We start from the raw sequence: 14,118 nt of genomic DNA, 5'->3' as shown, positions 1-14,118 counted from the left end.
TGTGAGAGAATTCACCACCAACAATACATATAACACAAAATTTTATTTACAAGTATTATTGTATAATACACATTAAAGAAGAGAAAAAGTAAGGTAATAATCTCAACGAACAATTTATAATAGTAATTTTACTTTTGAAAGAAATAAGGAAGTAAAAAGAAAATAATTTTTCCCTTTGTCAAAGAGTCATGCAAACTTTTATTATTTATGTGTCTGTAAAAAGTTGACTAACAACGAAAGTTTTTAATTATTTCAAGTCAGAGAAGTTTCGGGTAATTAATCATGAAGAATATTTCCTATATTATTCCTTAGAATAAAAAGAAAGACAATTTAAATTCGGTAACAAGATTCTTACTATTTAATTGTTGCGAAATAATGATTTCTTTGCTGTAATGGTATTCTTTGAACACTCTTTATTTTAATTCAGGTTTGATACATTGAAATCTTTCATTACAGCATTTTTACAATTAAAAAATTACGTTATTTCATTTTTGATACGTTTTTCTTCGCGAATAACAGCATCGAGTTTGCATATATGATTTTATGAAGTTTCGCAAATAATACGACAGAAAATACGCGTGATTAATATTACATAAAAAAATTTTTTAACGAAAACGGAAAGAAAGCTACATTTAAAAACATATATCAATTAATAAAAAAAATATTTTTTACTTTAAAATAATAAAAAGGCTTTTATAAAACATTTGTAATTATAGGCATTATACAAAGTTTTATTAGTTGCATTTATAGAGGAATGATAGAATGCTTGGATGAAATCCATACGTTTACTAAGATAATTGAAAGACAAATAATTGAACATCTAACGTAAACGTAGCATAATTAGATTTAAAATGTTGCGAGAGCAAAGTAAATTAAAGAATCAGTTATATCATCTATTCCTTATGCTTTAAGATCTTTGAAAGGATTTAAAACAATGTTCTTATATGCGCTCATGATAAACCTTCATGTTGACGTTCTCACTCTTAAATTTTGAAAAGAACTTAAAAAGGGAACTTTTCTCAGAAAAAAAAAATTTATGGTGTACCCCTTGAAAATTTTTTCCAGAAAGTCTACTTGTGAACGAAACATTATTTTTTTTAACTAGAAAAAAAAATACTAAACCAAAGGAAGATATTCGACATTTATAAATATATTAATTTGTCCTTAGATTCAGCTATATTGTTTTTTGCTTATTTTTATTCATTAAATTATGTTTACATTAGGTTTGTAACACCACAATTATACATACTTTCATGACCAAATAAAAATGCTTGCCACAGTAAATTAACAGTTAGAACATATAAAAATGTATATAGATTAACGCATAAATAATTATCAAAATATACTAGTTTGAAAGATTTTCGAAACATTAAGCTCCAGCTCATAAAATGAACACCAGGCTTACCTGCTTCATTCTCCAAAAAAATGTTTCTGAAAAGTCAATATTTTTATTTATTTTTATTATTTATTAGTTTATTATTAGCATGATATATCCATCAACTGCTTTCGAAAGTTTGTCAAGAAACGATGGTTGCGATGTAAAATCGAAAATAATCTCACAATTGATTTTCTATCCACATAATTTACCACATCTTGCTTCTATCAACTATTATTTAATATGCTGCAGGGAATGCATCGGAATATGCTGCAGGGAAAAATATTTGACAATAGTGGTCAAAATTTGTCATTTCTGTTTGAGATCCCGGTAATTTGTTTTATACGAAAAAAAAAATGCCAACAAAACATTGGCATAGCATCATTTTTTAAAAAGAGACTATAGTACTTGTAAATAATATTAAGCTAATTTCATGACGATTCGTGGCTATTTTCGGGACATTTTGACCAATGTGTTTTGATTGAATGTAAAAAAAAACATTTAACCAACGAGACATTTATATCAACCATTTTTGTAAAGTAAACTCTTGCGATACAGTAAACTGTTGTATTAGAGTAGGATATGTTTGAATATTTTAGAAGTAATTATCACCAAATACTTTAAACCAGTGTTTCCCAAACTTATGACTTTTGTGTACCCTTTCTAAATTTTTCGTAACGCTGAGTACCACTAATAAAAAAAATGAATGAATTTTTTATCATAAAAAATTGCACAAAAGGTAAAAATCACAACTGGCTGTTGACACCACTAATTATTAGCTGTTAACTCTGCAAAAAAGTAGCCAATAGAAAAATACGTAATCGTAAATTTTCATGACTGGCTTTGTTTTTAAAACTGACTGGCATGACTGGCTTTGTTTTTTTTATTTTCGTTTGTTGCAAGATATTTCGCATAAGAACGCGTACCCCTGCTAAACTGTTCCGTACCACTGGGGGTACGCGTACCACACTTTGGGGAACACTGCTTTAAGTGACTAAAAAAATTCACATGAGTAAAATCATTATTGTCATTTTCTACTCTTTAAATGTTAAACGTAGTTGTTTTTGAAGATCCATAAGCCGATTTCCTGACTCTCATGCTTGTTCTTGTATATTCAGTTGCAGCGTTCGTGACTGGTGTCATTTCTGAAAACTGTGACTCTCCTCTTAAGCATCTGCTGAAAGGTCCAAAGGTGTCCTTGAATGCTTGCTGGAACTTCAGAGACATGACCTGATAAAGGATGGGGTTTACAGTTGGACTGAGATAGTAGGACACGCCAGAGACATGCCTTATGAGGGTATATACTTCGTCAAACAATGGTGTTGGATCGGTTACGTAATCAGCCATCAGTCGCTGAGTGTGAAAGGGCAGCCAGCACACAAAGAACGACACCACAACAGCAACTGAAACGGAAAAGAAAAAAAAACATTAATAATTTTAATAGCGTGATTTTAATTCATGTCAAAATATAGCAAGCGAACTACTTCATTCAAAACTTCGAAAATATACAAGTTAGATAAAGCAATCGCTCAAAATCCGGTTCCCATTGGCAAGACTTGCCAGTCGTCAATGAGAAGTAACAACAAAGGTGATTTGAAATATAAAACGTAAAGTTGCTGATGAAAAATTAAAAAATAAAGGTGAGAAAAAATTTGAAGAAAAAAAACAGTAGCAGAGATCGAGAGAAAAAAAGAAAGAACAGAAAGAGAAAAGCCACAATAGCCGAGAGAGGTAAATCCAAGAAAAAAGCATTTCTCCACGATGGGAGGTGGGAGGAATTAATGTGTTCAACAAGGAAATCAGTATTCTTATGAATACAACAAGATTCCAGGGCATCAAGATGAGCTGACGTGATTGGAGTGAAAATGATTTTGGCATTCTCAAAATTGAATTTATGCTCAACATTCCAACAATGTAAGGCAATTGTTAAAAATGGGAGCCTGTTTTTGAGCGTTTTAATCATGTCGAATGATTTTTTTTTCAATTTGTATATTTTTGACGCAAATAAAGTTTTTAATCAAGTAACATCTTACCAATTCAGTTTAGGATAATTTATTCAAAAATGTTACACTTTAAATATATTTCTGGAAAAGTATAAAAAGCAAACATTCTATACATATCTATGTTAGTAAAGAATGCATGGCGATAGGTTTTAACATGTTATACATTTTACGCTTATTCGGTTTGTTTTTTGCAACAACGTGCCTCAAACTTGATCGCAAGATCTTATACTTCAAACATAACAGAAAGTTGGCTCAATTTCAACACCTTTTCTTTAAAGTGTAGAATATTCCATCGCATTATGCTCTCAAAGTGATCTTATCGTAAGACACTGTTACCAGTAGATGTAGTCAAGTATTACTGACTGCAATCAGTGAAGAGGTGAGTGACTTTGATTGGCTGGCAAACGAACCAAGAGTGTGCGTAATCGTTCTTTGTTAAACTGTTCTACCGCCAAGCTCTCGGATTCACGCGCAAGTTGTAGAGCTACGGAAAAGCCATCCTCTCTGTAGAAGATCAAAACTGAGATGACAAATCTTCGGATCTTTTCCAAGACCTTCGCCAATATCTCATTGTTCAGTTCTAGTGCGATGTGAATTAAGTTCTACTGCTGCTAGTAGCATCTTATTGTGATTCAACGTTGAAAGAAAATTTCTAAGGCAATACCTCGCATATCAAAAGCATGTTATTTTTTTTTTTTTTTTTGAAAAATTGCATAACAATTTTTAAAAAAACTATAACTAAACAGATTTTCTTCAAGTATATTATTAAACATTTCAGAATGTTGCGAACCATAATATCGTTAAATTTACTGCAATCTCTGACTTTACCGATTTGAATAAAATTCCTATGAAAGCAATTTATTTCCTGACTTTAGGTTTTAATGCATAAATTTGCATGACGCTACCATCCAAAATACCAATGTTAAGGTTTAAAACTGAGTCCCTTTTTTGAGAGCGTAAGTAAAATTAAAATTATTACATGATTTATTATTTCCTATAAGCATTTAGCATATTGAGCTGCATGGAGCATATTGTAATGGAGCAAATTGAACTATAATAAACCGTGATAGCTTAGTGATTAAGGCACTAAACTGTCGTTGTGAAAAACTGGGGTTCGATTCGCAGTGGCGACTTGAAACCCACTCAACTTCAGATCAATGGGTGCCATCTTGTATGGGAAGTTCAGACGGCCTGTGCCCAATGCTAACCAATTGTCACAATCATGACGTTGGTCCCAAAATTGTGGTGCCTTATCCTCCATGAACTCCCAAGCCCGCAACAGGCTGTTTCGAAAATGCCTTACTTACTTTATTAAACTATATTATCATTCGAATTCTCTTCAAACCTTAACATCATGCTAAGTTGAACCTTACTATCATACTTTTTAATCTTGATTACGCTTGGTTTAACTTAAACAAGAATGTGGTTAAATTTAGCACATTATTAAGGTTTCAATGAACTTGCATCGCATTATGATGCTGCTGCCCAAAGTATTTCACTGAAAGCTTAGATTATTTAAACTATCCACAACTTCAATAATAATTTCAATCGCATTTCCGAACAACGACTCTATAAACAAGCTGTAAAATATACTTCTAAAGCAGCATTTGATGTGTGCTCCATTGTTATGTATGGATACGGAAACATATGCTTCTCATCAAAAGTCATGAGAAATTATTGCAGTAGAATGTTCGTCTGAATAGAATCAAAATGTAGAATGAATAATGTCATCTGACAAACTCGGCGAAGTGTGCAGTCCTGTGTGATTAGATACTATGCATGAACAAAAGTGACGTCATTTTCAATCCTGTATTGATTCCCTGAGGGTGACATAACATGGTAAAAAAAATATCACGCTGAAAAAGAAATTAATACACTTAATTTGTTACGCAGTCAGTAACTAAAGGACAAACATTTCCTTTATAGTATCGAGTTACCGTAGGGCTTTCAAATTAAATTGTTGTAATAATAAATATTTTAGATAAAAACAATAATTCTGAGCAAAATAATTAAAAAGTTTTACATTTTTATAACAATTCAACTAACTCTCTATCGTGTTTTTTAGGGTGGAATCTGGTAGTCGATCACTTTCTAACTAGTTGGAAGCCTCAAATTTTTGGTGGAGCTCCAGGCTAGATGGCAATGGAAAGTTTCAAATCATTTGTTGGCGGCGACAAATAGAATTTATAGAAATTTTGTCACAAATGCTGACGTTAAAAAAATTTCAAACTACTTCCCGAATAACTTGAAAGCGGAAATGTCGATACAAGACAAAAATCAATCACTTCCTGATCGCCACGTTTTATATAAGTTTAACAATGAAAACAAGAATTATTAAAAATGCAAAAGAATATAACACTAATTGTTTTCTTGCGATTAACATGACAGTGTTACATTTAAAAAAGTTTTTCAAATAGTTAAACATGTAAGGATTTTCGTTCGATTGGGCAATTACATCAAGGAGCGATGAAAAAAATACAAGGAGTTTTTAATCTATAACTAAATGACTATTTTATAAATGTCGCTACATACACCAATGTTTCTCCTTTTTATTTTTTTAAAGTAAGTTTAACTTCAATTTGATTTATTTACAATGCAAGATAAACCAACTTATTCCCAAAGAAACACATTTTGTAAAAAGTCTAAGCAATCTACTTATTTAATGGTTTGATATTTTTTCTGTTAGTATACTTTGTCTTAAGTCTATATCTTAAGTATACTTTGGCTAGACTTCCGAGCAAATTTAATGGAACATAAAAAGATGTTTTAAAGTAATTCTAAGTTTCTATTAATGTAGTTTACCTAAGATATGCTTTAGAAGCATGGCACTCAGAAAAGTGACGCTTTTGCTCGCGTATAACGGGCTGTGGCTATTTGATAAATAAGTGAAGGATTTAAATATATTAATATTTATACAGGATGTTTCATCACGACCACTATTAATATGTATTTTTAGAATCCCTAGCAAAATTGAAATACAAAAGTATACATATCAAAGTCGCAAATTGATATTTGACCCAGAAGAAAAATCTAAATAAAGACTCATCACAGAACAGAAAAGCAAATATAATAAACAAAGAAACATGTTTGATTGCGGGACGAACGAAAAGGAAAATGGAAAAATTATATCTAGAAACAGCTTTAATTTTCAACCTTCTATTAAAACTGTTTTGAGGAGTAATTCCAGAACTGTAACTTGTAAAGATGTTGGTATCGTTTTTGTGTTAATTATATTATTTTATATTTATTTTGCGACTCCCCATGTGTTTTATTTTCTTGTTATCATTTTCTATGAGGACATATTAAGAACGGTCCTTAATGAACCCCTGTATATGCTAGATTTTTTTTCCTTCTTCTTAAAGGGCGAAATGAAAATATAGAATTCAGATATCTATTATTTATGAAGAATACATTCTTCGTGAAATAGTAGATAAACAGACATAATTTGACATTCATCGTCAAGAAACCACTCTCACTAGATGCATCGCATATGAACGAGAATCTGATTGGTGTAATAAATATTTTCCACCAATCAGGTACCTGTTTGCATGCAAAAAAATCGCATCCAGTGAGAAAGGCCACTAAAAAATATGCTCTCACGCTTTTATACACGTGACTTTGTACATAATAAATGACATCGGACTTAATTCCCAGTATAATTAATCTATGAAATTTAAATTTTTTTTTGAGGAAAATATGCATTTTAAATAATAAACACTCAATTGAACTAATACCATCAGGTTCTTCTACTTGAACCTTAAAAGTAAGAATTATTCTTAAATAAAACTATTCACTTTTTTTAATTTTGCGAAAAAGGGCTAAATACATTTAAAATAAACGTGTGCGATGTATTTGGCAAGGAAATAAAAATGTCATCTTAGTTCGAATTTATCCCGTAGTGAGCTGATCGCAAAAACACCGTTCCCAGTAGGACACCGAAGTCAAGCATCACTGGCTGCTGTCAATAAGTGGGTGGGAGAGCACTTTAATCATTCTGCGTAGGGACCGAGGGTACGTGGTATCGGTCGTCGTTAAACTGTTCGACTGTAAAGTGCTCGACAGCACGAGCAGTCATCAGTCTACCAAAGCAAGGGGGCCATCCCCTCTGCAGAGGATCAAAATTGCGATAGCATTTCTCGGATCATCCTCTGGGATGTTTCCCTACAAATGAAATTCGAAATGGATTTCCCAATTCGATGTTTTGCTTCATTTTTTCGAGTATAACATGGTAATATGGGTAATAATGGTGTTTCTCTAACCCAAACAATAAGTCTTGGATATTTCTTTTCGGTCTGCGTAGACTGATATCGTCCAAGAGCAGTAAAATTAACATGCCCAGCAGTTAATAATGGAAATTCCCGGACCCAACGGTCTCACCGTTCCACCAAAGCCTCTGTAACATAGGAGTCAGGGGTTCAAATCTCACAATAACAATGAATGCAACCATTCCGAAGCGTACATGTAGTGGGTTCGAATCCAGCTATAACATACGATATATGTTATAGCAAAGAACAGTGAACGGTAAAATTTTTGTATACTTTTCACAATTAAAGTTACTTTTGACGTAAAGTCAAGCACGAGTTAATAAACTGAAAATTGCAAGTGAGATAAATTTTCGGGTACATAATTACTTTTTAAGGAAAAAAAATGCAACAAATACTAAAAATAGCAATAACTTCAATCAAATAGGAATTTTGGAAAAAACTCTCTCTAAGTTTAGAATTAAACTGGTTCTAGCAGCACGTCAAATTTCAACTCTGCATTTCAGTGGACAGTAGATCGAGCAACATGATACGTGCATAGTTCACAGACATATATATATATATATACATATATAAGAACAAATAAATTTTACTGAAATTGTCATTAAACATGTCAAAAAAATTTTTTATGTTGATTAAATATTTTGATTTGAATGCCTTTTCTGAATTTTCTATTATAAATGACAATTAGTAAAATTATTTAGCTTGACATTAAATAAATGGTGCATGTTGATTTTGTTATTTCCAGCATTTTTGTAGTTGGCATTCGTCTATCTTTATTTATTTATTTATTTTTTTTTTGGATTATTATCTTGTGATGATTTCTTAAAAAAAAGAATATTGGTTAATAAAAGGTTGTATTACATTTTATCCAGTTTTTTTTTTATCATTTATTAAATCTGAATTGCAATTGAATAATTGTAGTAAACAACAATAAAAAGAACAGACAAAAATGTAACTATAATGTTTCGATTGGAAAGCTATCTAATAATTGCCGGAGTTATTTTTATGAATTCCTTAAATAGATACTCAATTTTACCTTTTAGAATAGGGTACATAAACAAAAAAAAATAAAGAAAATAAAAGAATTTTAGAATATATTTAAGAATCAGACGGGGAAAACGTTTTAAAACAAACAGCTGAAGTTCAGGAAGGAAATTATCTTACTATATATACTACTTACCTAACTATATTTCTCATATTTTAAGTGTGAAATGTGGAAGTGTAATTAGACCGAATTCAGTAAAAATGTGAGTGAATCAGTCTAAACTCAAAATAAGTAGAGATCATCTATTTGGTGATCTATAAAAAATTATCAAATCAATCTAATAAATTTCGGTTATATGATTTTAAAATATTTTAAAATTTAAATTTTTACGCGAATTGCACATTTCTTTGCAGCCGAGAAGAACGAATTTTTATGCAAAGTAATAATTGGATAAAAAAGGACTATCCATTTATAGAATTTTATTTTAACTCACTTTTGTCAACGTAAGAAAAAAGTTAACTCTTTATTCAGGAAAGAATAATGTAATTTAATATTTATTTAAGATAAGTATTAAATTCACCTAAAATAAAATTAAAATAAATATTTTTTTTTTATAATGGCATGACAGTGTATGATTTGGAAATTCCTTTTAAAAGGACTTTTTTCAAGAAACAAATATTCATAACTATTTTAAGAAAATACATTTTTAGAAAATAGTTTCTTTTTTATTTTATGGAATCTGTCATAAACAGTGCAAAAAGCTCGTTCCCTTTCGAGAATCAAAATTAAATTAAATCTACGCTTTGCTTCTTAACGACGTTAGTACCTTATTTACTTTTTCTCTCAAAAAAGAATAAAGAGTAAAATGAACATTCATTTTCTTCAATTAATTTGCAAATAAACTTAAAAAATTAACTACTGTCTGTTTTTTTTTTTAATTAGGAGACGATAATTAGTATTTAGTTAATGAAAGTGTCACAAATAAATTTGCAAACAACAATAGTTTTGAATGAAATAAATTTTTTAAAAATAAAAACTGAACTGCGATTTCAATTTAGTGTTTTTAATTAAAGAATAAAAAGAATTATGTAATTTAGTATAATATAGCTAGTATGAGAAAAATAATTGAAATGTCTGCCTAGTTTATTAGTTAAGACTCATGGAATCTGGACAAAAATAAAAAAACATGCTTTGCACGTTTTTGCATTTCTATACGTTTACGTTTAAAATTTAGAACGCTCTAAGATTTGACAAATATTATTATTTATATTCTTCTTAAACTTAAGAAGATTAAATATTGTTGTATATTATTATTTATTTTCTTCTTAAACTTAAAAAGAGTAAATATTGTTGCATATTATTCCTTATTTTCTTCTTAGAAATATTCGACATTGTTTACCTGGAAAAACTGCACAGCGGATCTTCTCAGATATACAGGGTAACAAAAAAACATAGGGATCATTTTTGAATGTTTTTATTTCCAAAATTTATTACATAAATTCAGCTATGCATCTCAATATGTCGACCTACGGCATATTAGATTTGTTTACAACGCTTCGGCCATGATTTCAAAGCCCGCAAAATGATTTCCTGGGGGATTTTCTTCACCTTTTCTCTAATAGCTCATTGAAGACCTCTCAAAGTGGAAATTCTTCGCTTATTCAGTATGTTTTTCAGATGTCCTTATAGGAAATAGTCTCATGGTGCAGCATCAGGACTGTTTGGAATCCATTGTTCTGGTCTCAGGAATTGCACTTGCTGATCTGTTAGGAATTTCTGGGTGACCTTAGATGCTTGCGATGGGGCAGAGTCCTGATTGAAGACAGCATCACCATTAGGGTACAATCTGCAGCAATCATCCTTAAGAAAGGGCTTAAATATCTTCTATATGTAATACTCAGAATTTATTTCGGCCCCAGGTTTCACAAACCGAGGTTTGGTCACACCGTGGGCGGATATGCCCATCCAAACCTTTACGCCTTTGGGATGAGGCACCGTGGTTGATGGTGTCAAGTCTCGCCTGTTCTGCCCACGGCTAAGATATTAAACTTTAGATTTAGCATTAATATCAGATAGATGGATCCAAGCTTCATCAGTTGTAATGAACTTTCGCCATCTGTCCTTACGGAGAAGCTTGTAGAGGGGCCATGAACGTTGCCTCCTAATCTGCACCGATCTCTCACTTAAATAATGACATTTAGGTTTGTTATAGCATTTTTTCTTCAACTTTTGTTTTAGTTGATAGCTTACAACTTGCTGACTCACGTTAAGAGCTTTAGCCATGCTTGCCTGTGTTGGTGGATCCGGTTTTGATGTCATCTTATCATGCTTCTGCAAATCTGATTTCTTCAATTTGCTTGACCGTCCACTTCTTTTCGGTTTTGCATTATTTTGCATCGNATTGTTGTATATTATTATTTATTTTCTTCTTAAACTTAAAAAGATTAAATATTGCTGCATATTATTCTTTATTTTCTTCTTAGAAATAGAAATATTAAACATTGTTTACCTTGAAAAACTGAAGGAGACACAGCGGATCTCCTCAGATTTATAGTGTTCAGATTAATTAGACATCCAAAATCTTAAATTATAATCATAATTCATTGAATAAAAACCCATTATAGATTCGATTATCAAAACTCTATGATATTTTATTCAATTAGCCGCACGAAATGATAACTTTTCAATTTTATTTATACATTAGTTTTTTTCCAGATAAATAAGCTTCTTTTTCTCGATAAATATTAATTATACATACGATGAAAAACTTCCTTTAAAGAAACTGCAATACTTCATACTGACCAAAGAGTACCATGCAGCCAAATCTACCTGAAGTTATGGTATACCTACCAAAATACCTAAAGGAGCGTTCTGACATTTCCCGTAATTCTAGATGTGAGGTTCTATCCATACGTTGCTATAAAACACTCGAAAACGTTGCTATAAAACACGTGAATAGGCACTTAAATTGGATCAAATTATGGAAAGTCAGAACTACGCTTAATACTTGACCCGCAGAGGACTGATTATGAAGACACGGCTCCCAGTAGAACACCGAAGTCAAGCATCACTGGCTGCTGTCAGAAAGTGGATGGTTAACCACTTTGATCAGCTTGCGTAGGGACCAAGGGTGCACGATATTGGTCTTCGTTAAATTTTTCTACCGTAAAGCGCTCGTCTTGCAGGTTGTCTGGCTTCCAAAGCAGGGGAGTCATCCTGTCTGTAGAGGTTCAAAATTGCGATGGCATGTCTTAGGATCATTCTCAGGGATGTTTCCCAGACCGTCGTCAATAGCCCATTCTACAGCTCTAGCGTGACCTAAATATAGTACCCACCTGATTACTTAATAGTTTCATTAAATTATTTTTTGAATTACAGAACAACAGGAAGCCATAGGGGACAAACTTTCCCCCCTCTGTCGTATTAGAAATAAAAGGCTCTTAAATACCTTAAAAAGAAAAATATCTGATTGCTCAGAAATTTCTATTATATTTTAAAAGCTCTCCTAGTTCTTTGTATGCAGTCTGAAAACCTGAAATAGTTTTTGTTAAAGCTACATTTTTCGTGTTGACCGAGAACATGACTCGATAAACATCAAATTCAAATTGCATATATAAAATTACATTGTTTACAGGTAAACATACGATTGCTCTACTTTAATACATTGTTTTTTTCACTCCATATTTAAAAAAAATACCGAAATCTGAAATCACTGTTTTAGGTATTCAACTTTTCGTTATATTTTGTTTCACGTCACAAATACTATAAGGCTTAGTAAACTTCAAACTACAATGGTTGGTAGAAAAATGTAGCTCGAGGCAGATGAAATAAAAAAATAATAATAATAACATTCGATAACAATTAGCTGTTAAATTTGAGGCAGAAAGCACCAATCGGGCCCCTCTGAGGACCAAAGAAGTGCAATTACAGAATTCAAATTTAACGAGCTAAAAAAAGCTTTATGATCCTAACATTAGTTTTTTCCTGATTCCCATTTTCTTGAAAGTTAAGGAAATTTTAAGTGACCTTTTATTTGATTTTTTCTCGGTTATTTTGCTTTACTAAACTTTTAAATTACATTTGTTTTGCTGCTTAAAAGCTTTACGACTTAGGAACTCCTAAATTAAGAAAGGATGTCAAAATTGTACGTGGAATATGATGAAATTAAAATTTGATATGAATTTGAGAATTACCAACAGTTAAACTTGGAGTTAAAAATACCATGCGGGCCGCTTTGCAGTATGTAGAATTGCGACTATGAAGTTGAAATTAGATTTGCTGAAAAATATCATTTTTATTTATGAAAATTAACACGAGATTATTTTTTCAAATTCTAAAGTTTTGCATTTTTTAAAGTTTTAGCAAAATTTTTTGCTATTTTTATTATCTAGTTTTCATGAATTTTTTAAACATGTTTAGTCGTCAGGAGTGACTGTTTGTCAACTGTTGTAGAAAAATTAATTTATCTCTACTGAAATCTTTATATTTTTTAGTTCATGCTAAAGTAGAGGTCTGAAATAATCAGAAAAGAGAGAAAAGTTCTTTTTTGCCAGATATATATTTTAATATATATGTTACCGGCAAAGTTTGGAATCCGGCATTCTACAGAATGCCTAGGCATTGTATATAATGCCTAAAACTAGCTGGCAAAGAATGAAATGATTTATATTTCACACATTGCCTAGGCATTCTATAGAATGTCAAATGCTATTTAGGCAAAGTATGAAATAAACATATTGATGAGGTTATTATGTAAATGATGTGCACGTTATTGTGAATGACTGAAATCGATGGTTGTTGACTTTCACCGGTGAATGTTTACAATCACATAGTCGCTTTGGTGAATGTCAGAAATATTTATTACATCCGATTTGATATTAATTTATTCGTGGATATAATTACATTTATTCGATATTTTAATACTTACTGACGATAGATTAGAAGAAACAGTGTTTGGAGTATCGGGCAAATATATACAGAGCAGTGACCCTTGACCTTAAAAAAGCATCAATGTAGGGTAAACCGGGCAATGGTTTTTTTAAGATCAAGGGCCACTGTCCAGTATACATTTACCAGGTATACCCTTCACTAATGTTTTTTTAAGGTCAAAGGCCATTGCTCGGTATATATTTGCCCATTATATCCTACACTGATGTATTTTTAAGGTTCAGTGCCACTGCCCGATATACATTTGCCCGGTATACCCTACACTAACATTTTTTTAAGGTCAAGTGCCATTGCCCGGTATATATTTGCCCGATACTCCAAACACTGATGTTTCTTGTAATCTATCGTCAGAAAGTATTAAAATATTGAACAAATGTAATTATATCCACGAATAGACTAATATCAAATCGAATGTCATAAATATTGCGGACATTCACCATAGAGACTATGTGATTGTCAACATTCACCAATGAAAGTCAACAACCACCGATTTCGGTCATTCACAGTAACATGCACATTATATACCCTGGATCAAGTATTGAG

General features: G+C 31.5%; 1 protein-coding gene across 1 annotated transcript in view; it reads right to left on the bottom strand.

Moving 5' to 3' along the window:
* Window positions 1–2,248: 2,248 nt before the first annotated feature.
* LOC107444450 (pyrokinin-1 receptor-like) overlaps window positions 2,249–14,118 on the bottom strand; it is a 60,058-nt gene continuing 48,188 nt past the window's right edge. The window contains exon 2 of the mRNA XM_071180154.1: window positions 2,249–2,778. Coding sequence (XP_071036255.1) covers window positions 2,417–2,778 — 362 coding nt within the window. The 3' untranslated portion in view covers window positions 2,249–2,416. The remainder of the gene's footprint in view (window positions 2,779–14,118) is intronic.

Source organism: Parasteatoda tepidariorum, chromosome 4 (assembly GCF_043381705.1).
Source record: "Parasteatoda tepidariorum isolate YZ-2023 chromosome 4, CAS_Ptep_4.0, whole genome shotgun sequence".
In the NCBI taxonomy this organism is placed as follows: Eukaryota; Metazoa; Arthropoda; class Arachnida; order Araneae; family Theridiidae; genus Parasteatoda; species Parasteatoda tepidariorum.
The sequence above is the reverse complement of the archived record's forward strand: the minus strand, read 5'-3'. Positions and strand labels throughout refer to the sequence as shown.